Here is a 27,580-nt window from a genome sequence, read left to right as displayed (position 1 = left end):
TTCGGAACGTGTGGTTCATTGTTACTGGGTTGGATGGTGTTTTCTGGCAAGTGTGGTTGCGTTCCGCCGGCAGGTGGCGCCCAAGTCCCTCGTGAAAGGCTTAGCGGGCGCGGGATGCGAATCTTCCCGGGGCGTTGGGGGCCGAGGATGGAAGTGTTCCAGGCTGCTGGAGCCTGGCCCTGCAGCAGAGTGACGGCGATGAAGAACCTTCTCTTTACGATCTAAGTTTTAGAGCCCAGCTTTGCCCTTCCTCCTGGCTTTGAGCCTTCCAGGAAGGAAGGAGCCGCCCATCTTGAGGAGAGAAACTTTCCACCTCCAGTGCTGGGCGGAGTTGTGGCGCAGGAAATGGGTGGGCCGGAGCTGGCTGACCCAGGGGCCCGTCGGCTTGTGTGGGGAAAGCTCCGTGTGCCCCGGGGTTGTAGGGCCCGTGGGAGGGAGAGAGAGGTGCGGACGCCGCAGGGAGGGAACAAACCCTGGAAGGGAAATGGCCGCAGGGCTCAGAGCATCGTTCCTGGAGATTCAGGGCCCTGGGCACCTCCGTGGCGCTCTCAGACCGCGCAGCCGCCCCTGGACCTCAGCACGGAGGACGGTGGTATTGGACATACGGGGCTTCCTAACAGGAAGCCCAGGACCACACCGATAGGATAGAGACCAAACCGGGTGTCCAGCCCACAGGAATTCTCAAAGTTGCCCCCCACCGTGCCCCACCCCACCCCACCCCCGCCATCACTTGCCCGCTGGAGACGGCTGGCGCTCCTGGAAGCCCGGACGTCCTGTCTGGGCCGGGAGACAGTGCACTGACGCCCCAGCGCACCTCTCTAACTGGGGATAAAGCACCTCGCAGAGGCTCATTACCATCCGCGTCGGCCGGGTGAGTGATAAGGAGTCTAATCTAGGCGTCAACACCACGGCAAACGCCCCCGGGACTTCCCAGGGGAGGAGGACAAACACACACCTTTTCTCGAGTTCCGATAACGGAGCGCATTTACCGAGACACGGCAAAACCAGCCCGGCCCTAACCTAACTGCTGGCCCCGGTTTCAACCTTCGAGGACCAGAAAAGACGGAACCACAATTGGCCCCATTTAACAGGCTTCAAAGCTGAGGCTCGGGATGTTAGCACTTTGGCCGAGGCGGCACTCTCGAGTGGAACCCAGTATTCGAACCCTTCACCGCCTGTGCCAAGTGAGGATGGTTTTCCCGTGGCAGCTGAGCAGTCGGGCTCTGAGCGAGTGTTCACAAGGCTCTCCCACCCACCCAGAGCTGAGGCCCCTCCAGGTCTCTGCCTTCCAGACTTGGGAAGTGGGGGACCAGCCAGTACCACAAAAGGCTGCGCGCAGAAAGGGAGGCGCTGGGCAGCTCTTCGGAGGGCGGCACCCGGCTGAGGGCTGTGGTCGCCTGGAGCTCACACGCCCCTCCAACCCCATCCGGCCCGCGGGCGCCCACCGAGGCGGCTTTGCGGTGGGGACCCCTCCATCCCCAAGCCGGGGACCCGGGAGTCCGGGCCGCCACGCCGGGTCCCGGAAGCGGGGTCGCCCCGCCCCACGCCGCGGCCCCGCCCACCTTCGGACGGGGGTGCGGCTCCAGGAAACGGTGCGCTCGCCGCTCGGAGCTCCGACCGCCCCGCGGGCTCAGCCAGTCCACCCGGCGGACCCCGGCGGCCAGCCTAGCAAGCATCTCCCGAGGTCCAAACCTCAGACGCATCCACGCGGACGGGGCGGACCGGACGGGCAACGCGGAAAGGGGCCCCAGAGACCATGGAGACCCCGGCTGGGCTAGCAGTGGCGGCCAAGCGCGAGCCCCGAGCCTGAGGAGAGCCTGAAGCGGGAGCCGCTAGGGCCATGACTTCGGTGTGGAAGCGCCTGCAGCGAGTGGGCAAGCGGGCCGCCAAGTTCCAGTTTGTGGCCTGTTACCATGAGCTGGTGCTGGAGTGTAGCAAGAAATGGTGAGTAGAAGCGAGGCCCGAGGGGGTACCCCAGACTTGCGTGGGACTCCGTTTAGCCTGCCCGGTTGGAGCCTGAGAAAAATCCCCTCAAGTCTGATGGCTAAGGGGGTTCCTGTCTTAGGTGTTCCAGGCACTGAAGTGCCTTGTAGCTTGGGGGACCCCAGGAGTTGTGATGTGTGGACAGGGTTGGGGGCGGGGGAAAAGGGCAGGGCTCACAGGCAGGTGGAGAGTCCGTCTACACCTACATTTAAATCAGCTGGGGTCAGGCCTGAGGGAAGGAGGAGGCTTCGCTCAGGGTGGCAGTGGAAAACGAACAAGTTTAGAGGTCTTCCAGGTGGCCGAGGTTGGGGAAGGCTAACCGGGTCTTGGTCCAGTTCGCAGTGAAGATGTGGCCTTCTCCTTTCCTGCCCTTCCTTCCCCCTTCAGCCGGAGTGGGCCCCAGAGGCTGGAGATGTCTCCACAATGTCCTTAAAAGGGGAAACTGAGCTTGGAGGGATGGAGAGGGAGGCGGGGAGAGACTTAAAGGGCCCCGAGGTCTTTGGAGGTGGTGGGTCCAGGAGGTGAGGGTCTGTGGAGGGAAAGATAGCAGGATGAGAGGACACCACGCTGGAGAGGAACAGGCCTTGGACTGTCCAAGGGCCCCCGGGGGCGTCTGGCTTACAGGCCCCCACTGGGCAGCTGCCCGGGCCCCTGCGTCACACCCTAAATATATGTGCTCACTGGTGTCAGCTTCCCTTGGCTGGATTAGGGCACAGCTGTAGGGGCCCTCACAGGCCAGGCGGGGCTAAATATAGACTCCCAAGGGGGAAGAGCTGGGGTAGGCCGGAACCATGGGGTCTAAAGGGAGAGGAATGAGCAGAGGCCGGGGTCTCTGAAGCAGTCACCATTAATCTCTGCCCTTGAACATGCTGGGCCTCTTGGGAGGCCCTTTCTGCAGTAAAGGCTGGGGTTGAAGGGGAGCTAGCTGGAGTAGCACAGAAGAGCTGGCACTTGAACTCTGGCCTCTGGCTCCTGCCCCGGCATTCTGGGTGAGGCCAAAGGGACGCTGGGTACGGTCCTGATGAGCAGACAGAGGGGACAGACAGGGTCAGTGGGCTGAGTCACAAGCAGCATGGATAAGGCCCGCTGGGCTTCTTAGTCAGGAGCCCAGGACAGGAAGCTGCCCCAGCCTAGGTCCCAGAAAGGCGTGCCTGCCTGAGTCAGGCTGCCCAACCAGGCCACACCCTCCTGGGCACCCCTGCTGTTTCCCTTTTCTGGGAAGGCTTTGCTGGGCCATTGCCTGTGGTTTGGGGCTGGGAATGGTTGCTTACTTCTGGGTCAGAGGACTCTCGACTCAGCTGTGTGACCTTATCTGGCCTATTTCTTTGTGTCTCAGAAACCTCAAGGGTTAACGGCAACCCTCTTGTCCTGCCTCAGCCTCCTGAGAGGCTGTGAGTTGTGGGACCTGAGTATCCAGGCGTGGGGCTGGAAATAGACAGGGAAGGCCCTCATGCTTCACCTGATCCTTTCCCTGACCAACCCCACCCTCCCGGGCAGAGGTTAGACACTAGCCTAAAGAGGCCCTGTCCTCAGGGCCCAGCCACGTGCCAGCCCCTTGTCAGGGACCAGCCCAGCCCAGCCCAGCTCTCTCTTTGCTTGTCTCTGCCTCTCCGGAGTCTGTGCAACACATGCTTGCTGTTCAGCATAGCTGTCGCTGCCTGGGAGTCTCCTCAAACTTTGCCTGGCTCCATTGCTATCACCCCTGTGGAGCAGTGGTCAGTGTGCCTGGGTTTGAGGAAGTAGGAGTTCTGCCTGGCTCTGCTCAGGGCCGCTGAAGGCAGCAGACATCTGTGTAAGGCATGGAGGTGGGGGTGGGGTGGGGAGTGGCAAGCCAACCCTGAGCTTCTGGGGCCTCACTCCTCCCGTTTACCCTCACTCTGCCTCTGCCACTCTCTCCTGGCCTCCGATCCTTGGCCAGTCCCTCCACCTGGAGCCCTCTCTGAAGATCTGCACATAAAGCTACCTCCTCCACTCCTGCCTCTGCTCAGATCCTCAGTCTCAAAGATACTCCAGGCAGGCTCTTCCATAGCCCCCTAAAAGTCACTTAATGATTTATTTTCTTTTGCACATGCCACACACCACCACCACCACCACCACCACCACCACCACACTTGTTTGCTTTTGAGACAGGGTCTCACCATATAGCCCTGGCTGGCCTAGAACTTGCTATATAGACCAGGATGCCCTTGAACTCATAGACCTGCCTCCATCTGCCTCCCAGGTGCTGGCATTAAAGATCTGCGCCGTCCAGCCAGGCTTATTTTCCTTCTTGGCTATACTTTTCCTCTACCTTCCTTGCCCTCAAGGGTCTTGCCTCAGCTCCCTAGACCTTCTCCTTTGCTTTGCCCTCAGAACAGGACTTAGCTTCCAGAGGCACACAAGTATTTCTGAACAAATAGACTTCTTTACCACTGAGACTTTGTCTCCTGTGTTTCTGTGTGTGCACACATGTGTGCATCTGGCTCTCCCTGGCTGTCCCTGTTCCAATCTTCACTGTCCAGGCCTTTGCCCTTCAGTCCCTGCCCTGCCCCACCTACACCCTGTGGCCCCAGATAAGAAGCTACCCGTGTCCTCTCCTTGGGAAGTGAGCCAGGGAGACCCCGGAGGAGCAAGGGAGAGGAGGAGAGAAGATGGGGAAGCGGGTTGGCCTGGCTAAGCAGCTCTTCCCTTTCTTCCAGGCAGCCTGACAAGCTGGTGGTGGTATGGACCCGGCGGAACCGGCGGATCTGCTCCAAGGTGAGGAAGCTTGGCAGTTGGGGTCCAGGTTTGGATGCAGTGGGGGGTAGGGCCCAGGCAAAGGTAGACGGGAATTGACGGGGGAGTGCAGTCAGGTTCAAGTCATAGTGGTGTCTCTAGAGAGAAAGAAGATGGAGGGGAGAAGAGAAGGGTGGGTGGTGAGAAGGGGAGAGTTCAGTCTCAGGGAGGACCCCTGCTTTCCCTCGCAGGCCCACAGCTGGCAGCCTGGCATCCAGAACCCATACCGTGGCACCGTGGTGTGGATGGTCCCTGAGAACGTGGACATTTCTGTGACCTTGTACAGGGTAAGTATCTAGAGCTCAGGCGTAGGCAGAGACTAGTGATGCCGAGAGCCACGGGGCATTCTTGTCCACCCATAAGCAAGGACCAAGTGGTGGGACCAAAAATGTTGTGGGTTTATTGCCAGTGGCTGTGAAGAGGTCTTTTTGGAGGGGGCAGCATTCACCCAACCTGTAGTGAGAAAGTTACTCGGGATCAGAAGCCAGGGTACAAGAACTGGAGAGACGGCTCAGCAGTTAAGGGCACTGGCTGCTCCTCCCTGGAACCCGCGTTCCATTCCCAGCCTGCACATGGCGGCTAACAACCCTCCGTAACTCCAGCTCTGGGGGTCCCAGCATCCTCTCCTGTCCTATAGGGGCGGGCGATGCACAAATGTGGTGCAGAGACATGCGTGCAGGCAAAAACATCCATTCGCATAAAATAAAAACAAATACATATCTTAAAAAGAAACCAGAGTACATGGCTGGCTGCACCTGAGCTCAGTGGTAGAGCAGTTGTGAGGCTTTGGCTTCAATCTAGTACCACATATACACACTCAGAGAAGCCAAAGTGCATTCCAGGAGGAACAGCAGGTATGATGACCCCCACCCCACCCACAGCAGTACAGACTGTTTTTCTGTCCTCCTCGAAACCCCGTGCTCACCGGTGCGCCCCCCTCCAGGACCCTCACGTGGACCAGTATGAAGCCAAAGAATGGACGTTTATTATTGAAAACGTGAGTGTCTGGGCACATTGGGCCTGTGATCTCAGGGTCCTCAGGCCAGCAACTGATGCTTCTGTTTCCCCACTTCTCCCACCCACAGGAGTCCAAGGGACAGCGGAAGGTACTGGCCACAGTTGATGTGGACCTGGCCCGCCACGCAGGGCCCGTGCCTGCTCAGGTTCCACTTCGACTGCGGCTGAAGCCCAAGTCTGTGAAGGTGGTGCAGGCGGAGCTGAGCCTCACCCTCTCCGGGGTGCTGCTGCGTGAAGGCCGGGCCACGTAAGCTCTCGCCTGTCCCTCGGGTCAGGAACTGTCTCCTTGGCCCTGGCCCGTGACCTCTGACCCCAGCCCTCACTCCCGTTCGCAACCCCACAGGGATGATGACATGCAGAGTCTGGCCAGCCTCATGAGTGTGAAGCCCAGCGACGTGGGGAACCTGGACGACTTTGCTGAGAGTGATGAGGATGAAGCTAATGGCCATGGCGCTCCTCGAGGGCCCCAGTCAGGTGGGCTCACAGTCATCTGTGGGTTGAGACTGCCAGGACCTAAGATGGATGTAGCATTCCTGTGTCCCAAGTACCGGCTGCTCTGGGGCAGCGCTGGCTTGTGCATGCCCAGCGACAGGTGCTTCAGCACTGCCCAGCGGCTCTGATTGCCCCAGCTTGCTCCTGGTCCTGTGGGTGTACTAGTCTTGAGCAGAGTCCTGTAGAATGGGTCCCCAGTATCTCCCCATGTTCCTGGCCATTTCATCTCTAGTTGGATGGATGCTCATTTAGTCCTACTAGGCCTGAGAAGCTGGGTCACAGGAAGCGTGGGCTACTCCCCCGCAACCCCACCCAATCTGCCTTCCTCCCTTCTGGTCTCTCTCCCCTCTCCTTCTTAAAGCCTTTTGTCCTTCATTTTCGTGGTTCTTTCTCACTCTTCTCTTTCTGCATCTGTGGGCCTGCCTCTTCTCCAAGGCCGGGGCTGTGCCCTGAGATTGGGGCGTCTCCCAGGTAGGCCCTGAACTCTGGCTGGGGTCAGGTTGGGGCCCAAGCTGTAGAGTCCTGCCTTGGCCTGACCATCCCCCTCCAATGGGTCCCCTATTAGATCTCTCTCGAGGGCTGAAGACACTCTGTGAAGAAGACGATGAAGGCCGCCTACGGCCCCAGCAGGCAGGTGAGACTTGGTCCGGGCCTGGGGCTGGGGACTGGACCTATGTCACAATGCAGTCCTCAGCGTCCACTCCCTTTACCCCTAGCTGCCGAACCCTCTAGTGCTGAAGATACCGGCCCTGCCCCTGTGAGTGCCCCTGAGCCCCCGGCCAGGGCCTCCCGGGGCCAGGGGTCAGAACCAGCTGCTTCAGCCGGGGGCCAGGTGGGGCCTGAAACCCCAAGGCCCCCACAATCCCCACCAGAGACAAGGTAAGGAACCGGCTCCATTGCTGTTAGAAGCAGCTGCCCTGCCCCCAGTCTCCACCCTCCTCTCACGTGCTATAACATTTAAAGATGCTGCACAGCTGAAGTAGCTCCCAAAAGGAGACAACACTTGTTTCTGCTCTTTCCTCAGGTCCACCAGGCAGCCAGGCCCAGACATGGTCCCCACCCCAGCCCCTCGGCTCCGGAAAGGCTCTGATGTACCCCAGTCCCCACTGCCCTATAGGGGGGATGAGGTCTCCAATACCTCAAAGGATCCTCCAACAGGAGTCGGTTCTTCTGGGGAGACCCAGACCCAGATAAGCTCTCAGGAAGGGACAGAGGCCCTTGGAGCCAGGCCAGAACCAGACATTGAGGTCAGAGGCTCCAAAGATGCTTTGCGAGGAGAAAGATCCAAAGCTGAAGAGGGGGACACTGGGGACAGGCCAGGGGCTAGTGGGGCAGGAAACAGAGAGAAGAACACTAGGAAGCCATGTACCACAGCTGAAGAGGCTGAAGAGAGCTCAAAACCTCACCAAGTAGCTGCTGAGCAGAAGTCAAAGGTACAGCATATGGCCACGGAGGGAACAGAAGCTGCAGGCCTGAGGCCTAAGGCAGGACTTGGGGAAACTCCTGAGGCTCCTCCTAGGGGTGCTCAGAGGAGGATGGGGTCAGGGACCCAGGAAGAGGCTGCCAGTGACCTGACCCCATCTCCAGCTGAGCCTGAAGTGCCTTTAGGGCACCTCAGGGGTGCCAGGCCTGCAGGCCAGGAGAGAGAAAGCACAGAGGTTAGGAGTGGAGCCCCTGCAATTGGGAGGATGGGCCTGGAGAAGGGCTCTGCTGTGGGAGCAGCAAGTGCTGGGCCCCAGGTGAGCTGCTTCCGGGGAGTCCCATCAGTTGGCCCCGGGGCAATATCCAGAGATCTGAGGGCCCAGGAGGCAGAAATTGGGGAGCTGAGGGTTCTGGAAACAGAGGCTGAGTGTGTGCCTCAGGAAGCTATAGGGACACCAAAGACAGATGTTGGGAGAACAGAGTGTCCAGATGCAGAGACTGGAACAGCAGAATCTGAAATATTGGAGTCAGAAGCAGCAAGATCAGAGGTCCTGGAGTCAGAGGCTACTGAACCAGCAGTGTCTGAGGTATTGAGGACCCAGGATAAAGAGATTGGGGTTCTGGGGATGCTGGGGACAGGGGCTGAGATAAGGGAGTATAGGGAATTTGGTATCCAGAAAACAGAGGTTTGGGGTGCTATAGTTCCAGGTACCAAGACAGTGACAGCAGAAACTAAGACATGGGAAGCCCAGGAGATAGCAGATGGGGGTGATGGTGACCTGAAGATGGAGGCTGAGATACTGGGAACCCAGAAGATAGAGGCTGGAGAGGTAGAAGCTAGAATACTGGAGACCCAGCAGGTAGCAGCTGAAGGTTTGGAGGCAGAAATGGCAGGATGTGATGTATCAGAAATGCAGGAGACAGAGGTGGGGACTTGGAGGACTCCAGGAATAGAGACTGAAACAGCAGTAAGTGAGATATTGGGGACCCATAAAAAAGCATTTGAGGGTTCAGGGCCCCCACAGATGCAATCTAGAATAGAAGGGGCCCAGGAAACAGATGTTTCAGTGGTAGAGACAGCAGAAGTTGGTATACTGGGGACCCAGGAGACATCAGCAGGTCATGGAGTAACTTTGGTAGAAGCTGAGACACCAGAATCCAAGACTGACGGATCCCCTGAGAGAGAGGAAGGAGACTTAGGTGTTCTGGAGGTAGACACCGGGACAGCAGAAGCCAAGATCTTCAGGACTCCAGGGAGAACATCTGGGGTTTGGGAGGTGCTGGGCATTGGAACAATGGAAGCAGAGGCTGCCTCTTCAGAAGTCTCAGAGACATATGCTGGAGAGGCTGAGCTATTGGAGGCCAAGGAGCTATGTGGGGGTTCTGTGGCTGAGATAACAGAATCTAAAACATCAGGGGCCCTGAAGACAGAGGGGGGAGGTGCTGGACTATCACAGACAGATGATGGAGGGGCAGAGGCTGAGCTGCTGGTGACCCAGGAAATAGCATCTGAGGATTCAGGAGTTCCAGGGATGGAAGATAAGATGGAAGAGTCTGAGATAGTGGGGGCCCAGGAGACAGAAAAGGAGATGTGGGACATCCTAGAGGTAGAGACAGAAGCAGTAGATGCTGAATTATTTGGGATCCAGAAGTCAGAAATAGGGGGTTCAAAGATTCCAGAGTTAGAAGCTGAGACAGTAAAATCTGAGATTCTGGAGGCCCAGGAGACAGAAGTAAGGGAGTCAGCATTTCTGGGAGTAGAGACAGAGAAAGCAGAAGCTGAGATAGCCAGGACCCAAGAAATAGAACCAGAGGATTCTGCGGCCTCCAGCCCAGAAGCCGAGGTACCGAGGGCTGAGTGGACAGAAACTATGATTTTGGAGTCTGAGGAGGCAAAGACTGACATTTTGGGGGTCCAGGAATCTGGAGTTTGGGAAGCTCTTAAATGTGAGGTCTCAAGCATCCCAGAGACTAAGCAAAGAGTTTCTGAGGCTGAGGAAGCAGGGCCAGTGGTACCCAGAGTACAAGAGTCAGAAGCTGAAGTTTTGGGGATAGTAGAGGCAAAATCTTGGACTTTGGGGCCCAAGGAAGCAGAGAGGTTTAAGGGGTTTGAGTCTCCAGAGAATAAATCTAATATTTTTGAGGCCCAGGAAGCAGAATCTGGGGTCTTGGGAACCATGAAGGGAAAAGAAGCTGAGGAAAGCCTTGAAGAGGCCAGCCTGAGTAAGGCACAGGTGGCCAGTGGGGCAGGGGCTGGGGTGCCCAGGCCCTCGGGGGCCTCTTCCCCAGAGGAGTCTGAAGAGGACAGGAGGCTGCCGGGCAGCCAGGTAGGCCACTGAGGACCAGTCTGCTTCTTCCACTAACCTGGGGCTGATTGAACAGTAGCTCTGCATGGACCCACCTGGTGGACCAAGATGTGGTTTATTTGGGGGGAAGAGGGGACTGGATTCAGCTTCAAGAAGGTCCCTCATCCCTCCTCTCCCAGAATGCCCTGGCCCTCCCACCCTGCTAGGCTGCATGGAGCTGTACACCCCTAAGCTGATTTCTGAGCTGACTCTGAGGTGTGGCTGCTGGTGACCTCTGACCTTGCCTAGGTGCCACTGACCTTTTAGGTGACCTTGGCAGATAACTCCCCTGCAACTCCCCTGCCCTGCCTGGCGGTAATGCTCTGGCCAGTGGTCTCTGGTGACCTCTAAGACCTGGGGTGGTTTTATGGCAGGCCTGCGCTTACCCCAAAGGGCAGAGGACACAAATCATTAGGGTACATCCTCTAACCCCCCCCCTTGTCTCCCCAGGCGCCACCTGCCCTGGTCAGGTCCAGCCAGACCCTGTTGGAGTGGTGCCAAGAGGTCACACGTGGCTACCGTGGTGTGTGTGTCACCAATTTCACCACATCCTGGCGCAACGGCCTGGCCTTCTGTGCTATTTTACATCGATTCTACCCAGACAAGATGTGAGCTGCCAGGGACTTGGGATGGATGGGGACGTGGGTGCCATCCATTTCTGACCAGCACCCTCTCTCTCTTTGCAGCGACTATTTCTCCCTTGACCCGCTCAACATCAAACAGAACAACAAGCAGGTGAGTTGAGGAGGGAGCCATGCCTGGAGAGAGGGTCTAAGGAGAGATTCAAGCCGCTGGCCTGGCTTTTAGAAACTTTAAAATCTCTTTGGTTATTAAATTGTTTGTTTGCTTTAGTTTTGTATTGGTGTTTTTAATTTTAAAAGCATGTTTCCCCTAGATCTTTAATTCTCTCTCTCTCTCTCTCTCTCTCTCTCTCTCTCTCTCTCTCTCTCTCTCTCTCTCTCTCTGGCCCAAATCATCTTTTGATAACTGGGTGGGCGATGTACGGTTGCTAGGTAACAGTGAGGGCGGGCCTTGATGCCAGCCTTCTGGGGAAGGGTGAAGGCGGTACTAAGCAAATCCTGGCTCAAGAGTCAGGGACCCGGCTGGGCGGGCTTGGGGTCTGGAGTGTCGCGGGGATCCTGCCGAGCCTGACCAGAGTGCCCCGTTTCCAGGCTTTTGATGGCTTCGCTGCCCTGGGTGTGTCTCGACTACTGGAGCCGGCGGACATGGTGCTCCTGTCCGTACCTGACAAGCTCATCGTCATGACGTACCTGTGCCAGATCCGCGCCTTCTGTACTGGCCAGGAGCTGCAGCTGGTGCAGCTGGAGGGCGGCGGTGGCTCTGGCACTTACCGCGTGGGCAACGCCCAGCCGAGCATGCCCGACGGCCTGGACGCGGGCGACCTGGCGCAGCGGCTTCGCGAGCACGGGGCTGAAGCGCCCACAGAGCCCAAGGAGGCCGTGAACCGTGGGGCCGGGGCGGTACCCAAGGCGGACTCCAAGGACTCGGACCTGGGCGGTGTCCCTAAGGATGGAGAGGCCAAGGTTGCCCAGGAAGCAACCCCCCCGGAAGCGCCCTCGGAAGGCCCCAGAGCCCGGTCGTCCACGTCCCCCGTTGCCCCCACAGAGGGGCTGGTGAACGGAGTGGGGGCGCCAGGTGGCGTGGGTGGCGTGAGGCTGAGGCGGTCCTCTGTCAGTGGAGAGGCTGGGCCGGTCCCTCCACCACGAGCACATGGCTCTTTCTCCCACGTGCGTGACGCTGATCTGCTAAAGAAGAGGCGATCCAGGATGCGGAACAGCAACTCCTTCTCTGTGGATGAGCCGGACGCGGGAGCCGCCGTCGGAACAGGGCCTGCAGGACCTGGGGCTGTGGTGAGTACCCCCGCTGCAGGGTAGGATTGTGGGGAGCGCTCAGAGAAGAGGCCTCAGTGGCCCCAGGGTCAAGGCTAGTGCAGGAGAGAAGCGGCTCAGCTGGATGCTGGGATGCCCTTAGATCAGATGGACCCTGAGGCCGTGGGAGGATCCCTTCTCAGGAGTCAAAGCCAACACCTAGCCGGTGATGCCGGTTTTGTATAGGTGAGCAGTTTTTAACATTTGGTACCCAGTTTATAGAAACATGGGCTGTACTGCAAAATTCCCAGAAGGCTCCAACTTGCACTGGCTTTGGGCCTTTTCTTTCTCTCTGTGTGTGTGGCCTTGGGTGTCACCTAGCAACAACAGTTGCCCCAGAGTGAGGGGCAGGATACTGTCCTCTAGTGGCCCTGCAGCTCCTCCCAGCCTCCAGATTCTCCGCTTGAATATTTAACCCCTGAGGCTTAACTCGAGTTAGGAGGTGGGATTTCTTGCCTGGAAGAATGGCTCCACCCCTGTTTCCTCAGGTCTCAGGACCCCCCCACACACACACTGGCTGGAGACTTTCAGTCTGAGGGTGACAGCAGAAAGGGGTACTGCAGGCCTGCAGCTGCCCAGCTCTGGTCCCAGTGTCTGGAGGGGATCAGCTGAGAAAGGCTGACAAGATGGACAATCTTCCCTGGTGAAAAATAGAGGACTGCTGGGTGCCGTGGAACACGCCTGTAATCCCAGCACTCAGGAAGGCAGAGGCAGGCGGATATCTGTGAGTTCGGGGCCAGCCTGGTCTACAAAGTGAGTCCAGGATAGCCAAGGCTATAAGGAGAAACCTTGTCTCAAAAATAGATAGATCGATAGATGGAGAGATAGATAGATAGATAGATAAAGATTTAAAAACAGAGGACTAAGGGAATATAGCTCAGGGGTAGAGGTTTGCCTAAAAGGTCCCGGTTTCAAATTTCAGTGTTACCATAACAGTGAAATGCTGGATGTGGAGACTGATGCCTGCAGATCCCAGCACTTGGGGGGCAGAAGCAGAAAGATCAGGAGTTCAAGCCATTCCAAAACAAAGCAAACATGCCGGGGCTGGGGGGGGGGGCTAGTGGGTGAAGTGTTTCAGCACAGGCAGGAGGACCTCACCGTGAAAAAAGCCTGCACCAGTGCAGGTGTGACAGCATGGGCCTGCAATCTCAGCTCTGGGAGGAGGAGACGGGGTTCCCTCGTCAACTAATTAGTCAGCCCCAGGCTCAGGGTATTCACGTGGAAGGAAAGAACCAACTCACAGGCTGCCCCCGACTGCCACACTTATGTTTCAGTACATAACCTGTCCCCCAACACATGCTCACAAACATACAGCACACAAGCATGTAACACACATATGCTGTACACACACACATAACTAACAAACAAAATAACAAGGGAGGGGGGAAGAAAATGGGAAGGCGTGGTTCTCAAATGAGTCTTACACAACCAAAAAAGGTGGCATCAAGGAGCTCAGGTCTCATTGAGGGACCTGACGGTCATCTCCATGAAGACGCCAGGTGACAGTGAGGCCAGCCTGAGGCTAGGAGGCCCGAGGGAAGGTCCAGACACGAGGGAACCTAGGAATAAGGAGTAGAAAGGCATTTCCTGCAGGAGGAGATGGAGGTGTGACTTCCAGCCCAGATGGCTAATGTAGGTCAGTGGCTCTTTAAATCACAAAGGGGAGGCCGACATCCACCGTTCAGGGGCAGAGTCCCGCCTCTGATCTTTCCAAACCCGGCCCTCCTGCCTTGGCCAAACTAGAGATATTTGAACCATGGGATGAGGAGGCTCTCTCATTGGCTGACTTAGCTCCTACTGTTTTGGGGGAGGTTGTTCAGCTTCACTCCACCCTTGGGAGCTGCCCAAGGTCTGCAGTAAGAGGAGGTCAGGCACCTTGAAGCTGAGGTAGGGCAGACGCAGCAGCTGCTTGGGAGGCATGGGCGCTTCTAGGGCAGCCCGGCAAGAAAGTATAGAAAGAGGAAATTTGGGTCAGACATGAGGAAGAAGCTTTGGAATTCCCACCAGGGCTGGTGTAAGCACAAAAGCTGCTGCTGTTTGCGTCCTCAACCGCCTACTCCGCCTGGTGGGCCAGCTCCGTTATCCCTCGGCTCCCCACAGTGCCCCTTACAGGGAGCCATGATTCACGCCTGTGAAGGTGGGAATAGTGAAGTCGAGAGACAGGAAGAAAGAGTTAACGGGCAGTTACTGCCGCTGCTGTCCTGAACCTGGGTTCTGAGCCTGCGGTATTGACAGGCGCCCCCTGCTGGGCCCACGCGGTTGACAGGCTGCACCCCCTCCCCCTCCCCGAGGAAGCCCACCCCCTCATTGCTCCACCCCTCAACCCTCCACCCCAGGAAAAGGCCCAAAATCGTGAAAACCCTTTGCAAAGCGGCGTGGCTACCACTGCATGAGGTCAAAAATGGGAGCTTAAATGTTTCCCTAGATGCCTGTCTGGAGTGTTGCATCAGGGCCGGGATCTGTCCCCATTTTACACACAGAGACAGTCAGGCTCAGTGGGGGCAGGGCGCCCGGGCGTGGGAGCAAGTTGTTGTTTTTTTGTTTCTTTGGTTGGTTGGCTGGTTTTTGTTTTGGTCTTTTTCCCCTGAGACAAGATTTCTTCTCCTTCTCCTCTTCCTTTTTCTCCTTTCTTCCTTTTTCTTCTTCCTTCTTCTTCTAACTTCTTTCTAATGTGTATTGATGTTTTGCCTATGTAAGTGAGGGAGTCAGATCCCCTAGAACAGGAGTTGCAGACAGTTGTGAGCTGCCATGTGGGTGCTGGGAATTGAACCCTGGTTCTCTGGAAGAGCAGCCAGTGCTCTTAACCACCGAGCCATCTCTCCAGCCCTGAGAGGATTTCTTTGTGTGTAGCCCAGGCTGTCCTGGAACTCATTCTGTAGACCAGGCTGGCTTCAAACTCACAGAGATCCTCCTGCCTCTGTCTTTGGAATGAATGCTAGGACTAAAGGCATGGGCTACCGCCATCCAGCTGGGAACAAGTTTTGAGTTCGACCACCCTGGGCCATAGGTCAAGCTCGGCGGCAAGCATCATTTTCTGGCTTCCCGTTTCCTTGTCTGTGGAATGTGAATAACCCAGGCCTCGTGTGGTCCTGGGGAGACATCGGGGCTCAGGAGTTCTTGCCTTTACTCCGTGTACCTCGTGCGCTGGACCTGGGCCTATCTAAAGGGTCAGCGTCTCAGAGAGTCAGCTTAGGGCCTAAAAGCTCAAACTGCTCTTACAAAGGACTGAGTTTGCCTCCCAGCACCCATGTCCAGTGGCTCCAGTTCCAGAGAGTCTGACAGCCCCTTCTGGCTTCCAAGGACACCTGCACTCCTATGCACATTTCCACATACGTGTGATTTTAAAAATAAACCAGGGCCTGAGGGATGGCTCAGTGGTTAAGCGTGAGTACTGGTCTCCAGAGGACCCAAGTTCGGTTCCAAGCACATAAGACAGGCACTTCACAACAGCCAGTCACTCTAGTTCCAGGTTATCCAAGGCCTCTGGTCTCTGAGGGTGCCCACACACATGGCACAGACACACACACACACACACACTTAAAAATAAATACTTTCAGTGTTCCAGGTGGTAGTGGCACACACACACAGCACACATCTTTAATCCCAGCACTTGGGAGGCAGATGCAGGCGATCTCTGTCTGAGGCCAGTCTGGTCTACACAGTGAGACCCTGTCCCAAATAAATGGGCCACCTCTCGTGAGTTTGAAGAGCTGCAGCCGCAGTAGCCACCAGCATGAGGAGGGTGCGGGGTCAGAGCCACCACGAGTAAGCCTTTCGGTGACTTCTGCCTCAGTTGGGGAGCAGACACCAGAAGGCCAGGAGGGGAGGTAGAGGGTGTAGAGGGAAGCCTTAATTGGCCCCTTGTGGGAGGGGTCCAAGCTGGGCCAGGAACAACCCAACCTGGAGGGTGGATTTCAGACCCTGGAAGCTTTTCAGGGAACTGAAAGTCCACGGCTGTGAGCGGAGGGTGTTGACCTGGGGAGACTCCCAGGGGTAAGGGAACTGAGGCCCTGGTCAGTGAGACTGGGGGCTGTGGGCCCACCATGACTGAATGTGCCGGAGGCCTCTCAGCTTGAGAGTGACGTTAATGGCAGGGCACAGAGGTGGCATGGTAGTAGCCGGCGACAGCACTGCTAACGCGATCCGGACAGGGTAGCGTCTGAGCTAGGAAGGCTTGTCTGAGGGTACACACTGGGGTGAGCACGAAGCCACTCCTTTAGGCGCCATACCTCTGACCTCCCTGCGTGGCTGACAGTATTGTCCAAGGAGCCTACTGGTAGGTGAGTGAGAAGTTAGGTTCCCCAGGCCTGGAGACATGGCTCAGTGGTTAAGAGTACTGACTGCCCTTCCAGAGGTCCTGAGTTCAATTCCCAGCAACCACATGAGGGATCTTCAGGCCTTCTGACACCCCCTCTGGGCCCCAATGTGCTGCAAAAACACTTATACCATAGAATGAATATATATATATTTTAACAATTGGGCTCTAGAAACAGGGAATGGGGTACAATTTAGGATTAGGACCAGGGCAGTCTCTACGAAGAGCCTTGCGGACTCTAGGTATGGGATCCTATCAGGTCGGAGGGTGCCCCCTTCTGGCCAGAGGGTAGAAGCTGATCCAGGATAGCCTAGATCCGGATTAGGCTCTGTCCCTTCAGGGGCACGGTTAGTGATGCAAGTGCCAGCACTAAATGACAAGATCCAGGTGACCCGAGGGGCTCCTTGAAGGAATGGGAAAGAAGGGAAGAAAGAGTCCCTGCCGTCTTTCCCAACCTTTTGCCACCGACTCACCCTGAAACAACTATCGACCCAACGCCCCCAAAGGAGAATCTGGAGGCAGGGAAGTGTGTGGGCCCAGGCTCGGGGATGGGAGGCGAAGGCATGGCTTTCCCTGAGGAGCTTGTAGGGCTGGAGAGGCGGACTAAGATCCCTCCTCCGCTGTGTGGGTGCGCGGCTGTGGTGACCGGCGGTGACCGTTGGGAGCCAGCTCTCATCAGACTGTCTCCACAGGAAGGCCCCCACCCTGACTCCAGCCTTGACTCTGGCCCACTCACGGCCACGGCCCCACAGCAGCCTCCCGGTGAGTGGTGGGGGTGGTGACTCGGCTCAGCTCACGATGTTCGTGAATCCTGGGAACTTCCCGGGGCCTTCTGCCTGCTGGAGGGAGCGAGCCTCATTTCTATCTGCAGGTGGGAACCCTCCTTCAGAGGAGCCGACCCCTGCTCCAGCCGAAGAGACTGGACTGGTGAGGAGGGCCGGGTGGGCGGGGCTGCCGCGGTAAGGAGGGCCGGTGGGCGGGGCTGCCGCGGTAAGGAGGCTGGGTGGGCGGGGCTGCCGCGGTAAGGAGGCTGGTGGGCGGGGCTGTCGTACTTTCTGAGCGGGTCCTGAGCTGAGCCAACCTGCCTTTCCCCTTCTCCCAGCAACGGTTCCAGGACACAAGTCAGTACGTGTGCGCGGAGCTGCAGGCCTTGGAACAGGAGCAGAGACAGATAGATGGGAGAGCCGCCGAGGTGGAGAAGCAGCTGAGGAGCCTCATGGAGTCAGGTGGGACTGTCATTCGGGGCCCGCTCCTCAGCAGCCTCCCTAGAAGCTTGGCGGAGGCGCGCAGCTAGGACCTTTGAGAAGCCACGGGGAAACAAGCCCCCCTTCCCCATCCTCAGCTGCTCCGCCCTGACAGGAGGCAGCTGTGGTGACTGTCCTGGCCTAATTCAGGTGCCAACAGGCTGCAGGAGGAGGTGCTGATCCAGGAGTGGTTCACTCTGGTCAACAAGAAGAACGCGCTCATCCGGAGGCAGGACCAGCTGCAGCTGCTGTGAGTCTGGGCCTTTAAGCCCCCCGCTGCCGCCCCCGCCGGCCCACCCCCCCCAGCTGGCTCAGGCCTGCTTAGAACTGAGCCTAGTTCATACTTATGGTTACAGCTAGCAAGTCACTTCTCTCTGCAGAGATCTGGGGAAGCTTCTGCCCAACCGTCTCATTAATGCTTTGTCTTATCTGAATTAGCGTTCGCCTCCTAACTTGGTACTCTTTAGTGAGAAAACAGTTTGCCTCCGGCTTTACAGTGAGGAAAAGGGGCCGAGAGGAATTTGAGCAGGATCAGAAGCGGGGGTGGGGGGGTGGGGAGGTGGCAGGCCGCTCTCCCCATCATTGCCTTTGCCCCCTGCTCCCCCCCTCCCCGCGCGCCAGAGGCAGCTTTGCATTTTGAATCGTTTTTCCAGTTAGCTTACATTTCAGAAGAATGTTAGCTTACTTTTTTTTTTTATTCGAATAATCCTCCTCGGGTGTTTGTGTGTAAAAGAGAGGTTGTGGGGAGGGAGCCACCTACACGTCCGGACTGTAACGGAACGTCAGGGAACCCCGGAACCCTGAGGTCCTCCCCTCCGTGGAGCCCGACGGAGGTGCAGCGGTCACAGCCCCGCACACTCGCGTCCCCCTTTGTCTAACTTGGCCCCCCTCCCGTCAGCATCGAGGAGCAGGACCTGGAGCGGAGGTTCGAGCTGCTGAGCCGGGAGCTGCGCGCCATGCTGGCCATTGAAGGTGGGAAACGGCACAGCAGAGGATGGAGGTAGGATGGGGCCGGCTAGGCATCCTCCTGACTCAGGCTTCTGCTCTTAGAGTGGCAGAAAACCGTCCCCCAGAAGCACCGGGAGCAGCTCCTGCTGGAGGAGCTGGTGTCCCTGGTGAACCAGAGGGATGAATTGGTCCGAGACCTAGACCAGAAGGAACGCATGTGAGTGGGGACCTGGGTGGTTCTGGAGATTGGAGAGGCCCCGGGGCGCGCTCCTGGAGTGCCAAGCCCGGAGTCCCAGGGCTTGCAGACAGGGCGGACTTTGAGACTGACTTGCCTCCCCCTGCCCCCCACCCCGCCGGTCCCCAGCGCTCTGGAGGAAGATGAGCGCCTGGAACGCGGCCTGGAGCAGCGGCGGCGCAAGTTGAGCCGGCAGCTGAGCAGGCGGGAGCGCTGCACGCTGAGCTGAGCCTCCTCCTCCCGCCCGGTTCGCCCTTTCTCTGGTCACGGACCCTCCTCGCCACTCCCCCGGCCTGCACAGCAGAGGACGGGCCCCGACTTCTTCGGGGAAGCCGGGCCGACCCAGGCCTGCGGACTGGAGCAGCGGAGCCTGCCAGACAGTATTTATTTTGCTGAGTGTGTGTGAATGTTTTGGCCGTGGCCAGGATCCCAGGCGGCCTGCGCGGGCCTCTTCCCCTCTGTCTACAAAGGGATGGGGCAGGGACTGCCGCCCACGGCCTCCTTCCCCTCTGTGTCTGGAGCAATAAAGTTGGACGAGGACAAACCAGCAATAAAGTTGGACGAGGACAAACCAGCGCCTGCCCTTTCTTTCTCAGGCTTCAACGGAAGGAAGAGGGTGGGGCTTAGGCTAACAGCGCGCGTGTGTGTGTGTGTGTGTGTGTGTGTGTGTGTGTGTGTGTGTGTGTGTGTGTCCACAGACTCGGCCTTCCAAGGATGAGGGCCAGAGGGAAAAGCCTAAAACACAGGCATGGTGGTATACTCCTATAAATCCAGTATTTGGGGTGATGGTGGAGGTAGAAAGACCAGGAGTTCAAGGCCAGCCTCAACTATGGTGGTGGTGGCACATATTTTTAAATCTAGCACTGGGGAGGCAGACCTCTGTGAGTTCAAGGCCAGCCTGGCTTACATTGTAACCTTTTTTTTGAGACAGGTTTTCTCCGTGTAGCCTTGGCTGTTCTGGAACTCACTCTGTAAACCAGGCTGGCCTCGAACTCAGCGACATTGTTCTATTGAAATGCCTCATTAGGATAGCTCAGCAGCTAAAAGCATTTGTTGGGAAAGCTTGAGGATTCGCGTTCAATCCCTGGAACCACCTAAAGGTGAAAGGAGTGATCCTGGAAGCACTAAGTTTTCACCAAGTTTGTTTGGGGGTTCCTTAAAGCTTATGCCTCCCTTCCAGCCCCAGGTAGGGTAGGGGAAAAGAAGGTTGTAAGGGAAAGCGGACACGTCCCTCTTAGTTCTTCCCGCTGGGCACAGTCCTGGGATTCTTTTGGGGGCAATTCCAATGTCTGTCGTCCCAAACTCCAGAAGTCCAGAGAACCAGCAGCAAGCAGTTCTCCTCCCAGCTGCCAGGCCTTCTTCCTCTGGACTGTCATATTTACGCCTCTCAAAGTCCTCAGACATCAACTAAGTCCAGCTGGCAAAGGCCACAGTCCACAGGCGACAATTAACAGCTACCGACAAACTAACCCCCCCCCACACACTTGGGATTATAACAAAAGCATGTTTACATACCATAAACCAAAACATCCACATTTCCCCCTTTCTGTTTAAAAAAAAATTGGCTTTTTCTCTAACATTAATAAACTATATACAATAAGAATTATGAGAATTATCAGGTAAGAATTACAGTGTCCAGTCCATTTGTATTTGGCAGTCTTGGAAAAAGTATTCCACTTTCTATTCTATTCTGGTGAGTCCTAAACCACATATATTTTGTAACCTAAAAACATCTATGTACCGTAGATACCGTAAAACATCTTTTTTAGACATAAGCCATTGTCCTAAGCTTAATTGTAGCAAAACTATGACTATCTAGTCCTCAACCCCATCAGAGAACTTGGAAGGAAATAATACTACCTAGTATATAGGAGGCATAGAGCAGACAGCTTCCTGAACTGTAGAAATGACAGAGACAGTTGACCGCCTGGACAGTCACCAGAGGTTTCTCTGTGTCGTTGGTGCAGCCTCTCTTCAGCCTACTGCCCAGAATATCTGACAGGCTTTCTTGTGACGCAGAAATTGAAGGACGGACCACTTGGTCTCTCCAATGTTAGACAGTCATTTTTCCAGTGTCCTGCTTGTTCAGTTTGCTCAGACAGCCTGCTATCAACAGTTGAAGGGCAGCCCCCACCCCCACCCCTCCGGCTATCTTGCCACATTTTTTCTTTGATGCCCATCATCTTAGATTGGAGGTGCTGCCAGGAGCAGATGTGTTTCTCTGTCAGAAAAGCCTTTTATTATTAAAATGTCTTTAAATGCCATATTCTGTAGATCTTTGAAGTGTTTGAAGGCTATCTATCTGTAGAGCAGATACACATACAAACATATACAAGAGAAAACATATACAAGAGACTAAATAAAGCTTATTTCTGTAATTAACTAAACTAGTATCTAACAAGACTACAAGTATAGGTGGCTAACTACTAACTTGCATCTCCAATCACCGTAAACAATTTAGAATAGTTAGCTTTCATAGGATTAGAATTTTGCCCCACATTTTCAAATGAGTTGCATATGTACGATACGTTAAGCAAAAGTTGATCAAACTAGCCTTAAATTTCTGTCCATATGGACTGGAGAGATGGCTCAGTGGTTAAGAGCACTGGCTGCTCTCCCAGAGGTGCTGGGTTCAGTTCCCAGCAACCACATGGCTGCTCACAACTGTCTGTAGTTCCAATTCCAGGGGATCTGGCACATTCACAGACACACATGCAAGCAAGACACCAATGAAAGTAAAAAAAAAAAATTCTACCAATATGCAATAAATGAGTTGCATTTATACAATACTTGAACAAAACAATCTTAAATTGCTATTAATACGCAATAATTTATACCAATACATATGTGACACAAGTATATTTGATAATCTACCTTTTATTCTATAATCCTATATCTCCCCACCCTATTTTCCTCCTTTCCCCTAATACTAAGAGAGAAAGAGAAAAAGAAAGGGAGCTAGAGAGATGGCTCAGAGGTAAAGAGCACTGTCTGTTTTTCCAGAGGTCCTGAGTTCAATTCCCAGCAACCACATGGTGGCTCACAACCATCTATAGTGAGATATGGCGCCCTCTTCTGGTATGAAGGCACACATGCAGATATTGTACACATAATAAATAAATAAAACTTAAAAGAGAGAGAGAGAAAAAGAAGGGGGGGAGAGATCCCTGATTGTAACCTTTACTTTGTTTTCTTCCTTACCATGTCCAATCCATAACCCATCAAATGACCAACAACACCCACCCCACCTCTTGGGAATGGAAGCGTCATGTTCTTAAAATTAATTTTTGTTTTCTGGGGGAAAACATCTTTTTGGGTACCCTTAAAAATTAGGATATTGGCTAATGGCTGGAAAAACTAGTGGTATCTTTTCCTGTCCAGTCTCTGTTTTTGTCCAGTCTCTGAGTTTTCTGAGTAGTTTGTGTGTCTTCTGTCCACTCTCTGTGGTGTTGATCATTTGGGCTAGCCCTTTTGAGGTTGACCTGGGTGTAGATTCTTGAGGAAACAGTAACTGAGGCAGTTTGTGAGGCTGAAATCTCCTGGGCTACTTCTTTATCTTCATTGTTATCTGGTCTTTTGCTCGAAAAAAAAAAAAAAAAAACTTTTAAAGGTACTTTTTTTTTTTTTTTTTTGCATCATGAGGACCAGGTAGCCAACAAGATTCATTTACTATGTGAAGATATTCAAGTCTCAGCTAGCAGAAGGTCTTTCCTGGTTAAATCTAATCTTTACAAGTTTCATTGGTAACCATATTTTTTCATTTCCTGTAGATATATAGGCATAAACACGTCCCCATCTCAAACTATTGCAGGTTTCCATTTTTCTGTAAACACGTCCTTACAGTAAATTGGTTGCCCAGTGTCTCTCAGCTGCTGCTGTCCCTTTTTCACCAACAATAAGAAAATTTAGAGTTAACAAAGCATTATTTAGCCTGTCCCTGGGGGTCATTACTCTCCCTTTTTGTTTAATAAACGTCATTATTATTATTATTATTATTATTTATACAATGTTCTGTCTGCATGTATACCTGCACGCCAGAAGAGGGCACCAGATCTCATTATAGATGGTTGTGAGTCACCATGTGGTTGCTGGGAATTGAACTCAGGACCTTTGGACGAGCAAGCAGTCCTCTTAACCTCTGAGCCATCTCTCCACCCCCAATAAGTGTCTCTTTTAAAGTACAATTAGCTCTTTCTCCAGCTGCCCGTTCTCTAGGATTGTGCAGTATGCCCCGATGTGCTTTACAGTATAACATGCAAAGAACTGCTTCAGCGTACTGGACGCATATGCTGGGGTATTATCAGTCTTGACTTGTGCAGGTATCCCCATAATGGCCATTATTTCTGACAAATGTCTAATTACACAATCAGCCTTTTCAGAACACAAAGCAGCTGCCCACTGAAACCCTGAATATATATCTATGGTATGGTGTGCACACCTTTGTTTTCCAAATTCTGCAAGACAAAACACGTCCATCTGCCTGATTTCATTTCTTTTGGTACCCCTAGGGTTACTTCCAGCAGGTAATGGAGTTTGGTTATACAGAGAACAAGTAGGACGTTTTAAAAATTATTTCTTCGGCTTGTTGCTAAGCGATAGAGAAATTTTCCTTTACTGTTAACATGGTGCTTTTCATGACATTTCGAGGCCTCTGTCACAATTCCTATTACTAATTGATCCATTTCCTCATTTCCTTGTGCCAATGGACCTGGCAAACCTGTATGAGACTGAATATGAGTAATATATAATGGATAGTTTCTGCTTCTGATGGCCTGTTGCAACTGCATAAATTACAAAGTCGATTCTGAATTATCAGGAATAAATTCAACAGTTTTTATTTTCTATATGCAAAACAACCCTTTCTGCATCTTGAGAGTCAGTAATTATGTTAAGAGAGTCAGGAAAATCTAATAACGCTCTAAGAATAGCGTATAATTCTGATTTTTGAACTGAGGTATATGGGCTTTGATCACCCTGCTTATCTTGGCTGATTTATAACCTGCCATTCCCATCTTGTTTGCATCAGTATAGAATGTTGGTGCCTCTGGGACTGCTGTTTCCTTTACAATACATGGACGAATCCAGTTAGCTCTTTTTTATGAGAATCCAATTAGCTCTTTTTTGTTTTTAGGATATTTGTTATTAATTTCTCCCAAATAGTTTCTGCATGCTCTTTGCCAATCTTCACTGATTACCCATCATGACATAATCTCAGCATTAGTAAGAGGCTCTACAATTTCAGTCGGATCTCTTTCTGACAATTGACTTAGTCTTATTCTACCTTTTATAATTAATTCCGAATTTTTTAATGTATGTCTTTAATTTTTATTTTGTTTATGTGCTAAGAAAATCCATTCCATAGTACTGTCTTCCCTTTGCATAATGAGCCCAGTAGGAGAACGAGTTTGAAGGCAAAATGACCAAAATACAATCCAGTTTAGGATCAATTTGATCCACACACGCGTCTTGCAGTCTTTGTTCTACCAGAGCTAATGTCTTCTCTGCTTCAGCTGTTAGACATCTTGGGCTGTTTAAACCTGAATCTCCTTGTAATGTTTGAAACAAATTACTTGACTCATATGCATTTAATCGAACTGTAGGCCTCAACCAGTTAATATCTCCCATTACTTTTTGAAAATTGTTTGCAACTGGTCCCTACGAATCTGAACTTTTGTGGTCAAATATTTGTTGACTTATTTTATAACCCAAATAGCTAAGTGAATCACCCCTTTGTATTTTTTTTTTCTGGAGCAATCTCTAACCCCCCACCTTGGCAGAATTCTTTGTTTCCTTAAACATTTTTTTTTTCCTAAAGTATCTGCGTCAGAATCAGCAAACGAAGTAGCATCCATGTAATGATAAATGATAGACTGAGGGAATTGCTTACGAATTATTTCTGCTGGATGTCGCTCAAAAAACTGACATGAAGTTGGACTATTTAACATTCCCTGTGGCCTCCAGGTATCTCTTTATTGGATCACTATTGTTCAGAGTAGGTACTGAAAAAGCAAACTTTTCCCTATCCTGCTCACGCAACGGTATTGTGAAAAAGCAGTCCTTTAAATCAATTATTTTTTTAAAAAAATATTTATTTATTTATTTATTATTTACACAGTGTTTTGCCTGCATGTGCACCTGAACGCCAGAAGAGGGCACCAGATCTCACTATAGATGGTTGTGAGCCACCATGTGGTTGCTGGGCGTTGCTCAGGACCTTTGGAAGAGCTGAGCCATCTCTCCAGCCCCCTAAATCAATTATTATTACAGGCCAAGCTCTAGGTAACAAAGAAGGTAAAGGAATTTCAGATTGTAAAGGACCAGATTGTAAAGGAATTGATAGAATTACTCTATTCTTTGCCATTAAATCTGTTATCCTCCTTTTTGCCTGATTTCTTTTTTACAACAAACACAGGGGAATTCAATGGGCTGGGACACTCTGCTATATGTTGAGCTTCCAGCTGCTCTTATACCGGTTGTTCAAGCGCCTGCAATTCTTCTTCTGTTATGGCCATTGTTCTTGCCACACGGGTCTATTTGATGTCCATTAGGGACAAGGCTGTTTCAGCAGCAGCCCCTCTTATACACTTGGAAACTCAATCCTGTGATGTCCCGTGCTGGGGCAGTGGGCACAGCTTGGGATTGTTCTTGATCACACATATCAATACCTTCCCCAAGAGCACCCTACCATTTCACCCCTAATTTCATTGTTCGCTGCCTCTGGGATTGCAGAAATGGTGAGTACCCCGTTGTTGTAGAAGATCCCTGCCCCATAAACACATGGGTATGTCAGCTACAGGGGGACCTCAACTTTTCTGTTCGCCCTTCTGGTTCCTCACATTTATTCCACCACACACTTGCGTTACTTGAGATAATTTGCCAGTCCCTATAAACTGTGTATAAACCTTCCGAAGTTGCCATTTTGGGTTGCAAACCTTGCATTTCAACACCATTCATCCGTACTATCAATTGGGGTCTGATTGTAAACCATCGTTTGCCGGAACGCATTGTTTTCCAGTACTCCCAAGTGCCCCTTTCTACTGGAGCGGCTTTACCTTTGAGGTAGGGAAAGAGGGACAGCTGAGCAATTCTACCCCCTGCGCTCATTTGCGTCTCCTTTTTAAACATATGCCGTGATTTCAATTTCTTCCTCGCGATCCCCATCTACAGTACCTGAATGCACACTAAAGCCTGAGAAGCCAATCCTCTTCTTCCCAAGCTCAGCCCTACTGTCCCTGAAGGCAAAGGACCACAAACATGGATGTCAATTTGTAACTTCCAACTCTTGCAGAGTTGGAAGTTACAAATTGAGGAAACAGTAACTGAGGCAGTTTGTGAGGCTGAATCACCTGGGCTACTTCTTCACTGTTATCTGGTCTTTTGCTCTGAAAAAACAAAAACTTTTAAAGGTATTTTTTTTTGCATCATGAGAACCAGGTAGTCAACAAGATTCATTTACTATGTGGAGACATTCAAGTCTCAGCTAGCAGACTAGCTGTGGGCCTGTGCTCCGTGGCAGCCAGAATCTACTGGCTCCTCTTCTTGCGGGTAGGGTAAGAGGTTTACCTGGTGCCAAATCCAAAGCGGTGATACCTTCAGTAGCATGTATCAAAGCCAAGATTCTTAGTTCTGGTTTTCCTGCCTGCCTGTTAGCTGCAGTGTTCTTTAGAAAAACTGTTTTATTTGGGGTGTTTAGGCCTCTACGTCCTTTCTACCAACCCCCCCAACACACACCTTATGGAAGACAGAGAAAAGGTTAGTGGGGAGAGGGGGCCAGACCTCTTTACTCCTCCCTCTAGTTAGGGTCAAGGGGTTCTTTTCGGGCTCTAGACCAATCGCCATCAGCAGACTCAGCCAGCAGTCTCCTCCACGCCACTGCGCCCCAAAGCGTTTCTCTCCATCTGCTCCAAACCGCCACAGCGTCTTTGGTCTCTCCAAAATGCTACATGCCACACACACCTCCTCTCTCTCTCGGCTCTCACATCCATACTCTCGGAATCCCAAACCACGGCCCTCTCTCGCCGCATGTGGAAGCCGTTACCAGCTGGTAAAGATCACGCCCTGCACGTGACAATTAACAGGCGTGGACAAACTATAGCCCAACTATAGTATAAAATGCCACACTTGGGATCAACACAGAAACATATTTACGTAACAGAGCTGAGCTTACAAAGAAACCAAGACGTCCATTACACAGCTCGCATCGTTTGCTGTGGAGCCTCCAGCCGACAGGCCCCCCATCCGTTTTCCGACGGCATGAGGTTACCTTGCAGGACCCTCTTGTGACGGCAATCCCCAGACCAACGCCTACCCTTGCCACAGCCGCAACAAAATGCTGGGAGCCCTTGTGCTCCGTGGCAGCCAGAATCCACTGGCTCCTCTTTGACGAGTAAGTGTACCGTATTCCTCAGAGTTAACTCACCTCCTCTTTTGAACTCTAAAGCATTTAACCTTACAGGTTTTTCTTGCAAATGGCCAAATTCACCTCAAGGAAAGCACCGGGCGTTTTGATTTCTGAAACTTCTAGCTACGGCTTGTCCTAGGATATTGGCATGATGCTCCTGAGAGCCAATATCGGTTGTTTTTCTTTTCCACTCATCCATCGGGGCTGCTCGTGCTTTCAGTGGTCTAAGTGCTCTCTTCTTTTCAGTATTTGCATTCTCATATGCCAGGAGTGGTACTATCACTTGTCTGGTCGCAGGGTCTGGGTGGCTCTATTTACAGCTGAACCCAATCTCTCTAAGAATTCAACGAAGGCTTCTGCAGGGCCCGTACGCCTTAGTAAATGAGGCGCGTGCTTTCCCACCTCGACATGAATGAGTGCATCACCGCCCACTAATTTTTTTTTTCTTTTTTTTTTTTTGCGTTGATGTACATATACTCACACAATTGAATTAGTTTTCTCTGGTGTTGGAAGATTAACCCAGAACCTCGTGGCA

The 27,580-nt window shown here is 53.0% G+C and overlaps 1 protein-coding gene across 8 annotated transcripts; it reads left to right on the top strand.

Moving 5' to 3' along the window:
- The first annotated feature begins 1,628 nt into the window (after positions 1–1,628).
- Ehbp1l1 (EH domain binding protein 1 like 1) lies at positions 1,629–19,215 on the top strand. 8 transcript variants are annotated; one of them, XM_021638386.2, is made up of 20 exons: positions 1,639–1,944; positions 4,662–4,719; positions 4,929–5,024; positions 5,681–5,734; positions 5,823–6,001; positions 6,098–6,228; positions 6,812–6,880; positions 6,963–7,125; positions 7,271–8,255; positions 9,813–9,995; positions 10,464–10,621; positions 10,700–10,748; positions 11,186–11,884; positions 16,910–16,979; positions 17,089–17,144; positions 17,320–17,443; positions 17,612–17,711; positions 18,360–18,433; positions 18,512–18,626; positions 18,774–19,215. In XM_021638386.2, exons 1-20 carry the CDS (start codon positions 1,841–1,843, stop codon positions 18,871–18,873), a joined length of 3,567 nt encoding a protein of 1,188 aa, XP_021494061.1. In that variant the 5' UTR covers positions 1,639–1,840; the 3' UTR covers positions 18,874–19,215. The 8 variants fall into 8 exon arrangements, with proteins under 8 accessions (XP_021494060.1, XP_060240699.1, XP_021494061.1 ...); XM_021638389.2 differs by having other exon boundaries at positions 1,640–1,944; positions 7,271–7,679; XM_021638385.2 differs by having other exon boundaries at positions 1,629–1,944; positions 7,271–9,995.
- Positions 19,216–27,580: the final 8,365 nt, after the last annotated feature.

This window comes from Meriones unguiculatus, chromosome 1, assembly GCF_030254825.1.
Source record: "Meriones unguiculatus strain TT.TT164.6M chromosome 1, Bangor_MerUng_6.1, whole genome shotgun sequence".
In the NCBI taxonomy this organism is placed as follows: Eukaryota; Metazoa; Chordata; class Mammalia; order Rodentia; family Muridae; genus Meriones; species Meriones unguiculatus.
The sequence above is the reverse complement of the archived record's forward strand: the minus strand, read 5'-3'. Positions and strand labels throughout refer to the sequence as shown.

Excerpts from the sequence above, each read along its gene's own strand:
- Ehbp1l1 (XM_021638385.2), top strand. The coding sequence starts at position 1,841 with ATGACTTCGGTGTGGAAGCGCCTGCAGCGAGTGGGCAAGCGGGCCGCC. Across the intron at positions 6,229-6,811 it reads TCCTCGAGGGCCCCAGTCAG|ATCTCTCTCGAGGGCTGAAG; the intron begins GTGGGCTCACAG and ends GTCCCCTATTAG. Across the intron at positions 10,622-10,699 it reads CGATTCTACCCAGACAAGAT|CGACTATTTCTCCCTTGACC; the intron begins GTGAGCTGCCAG and ends CTCTCTTTGCAG.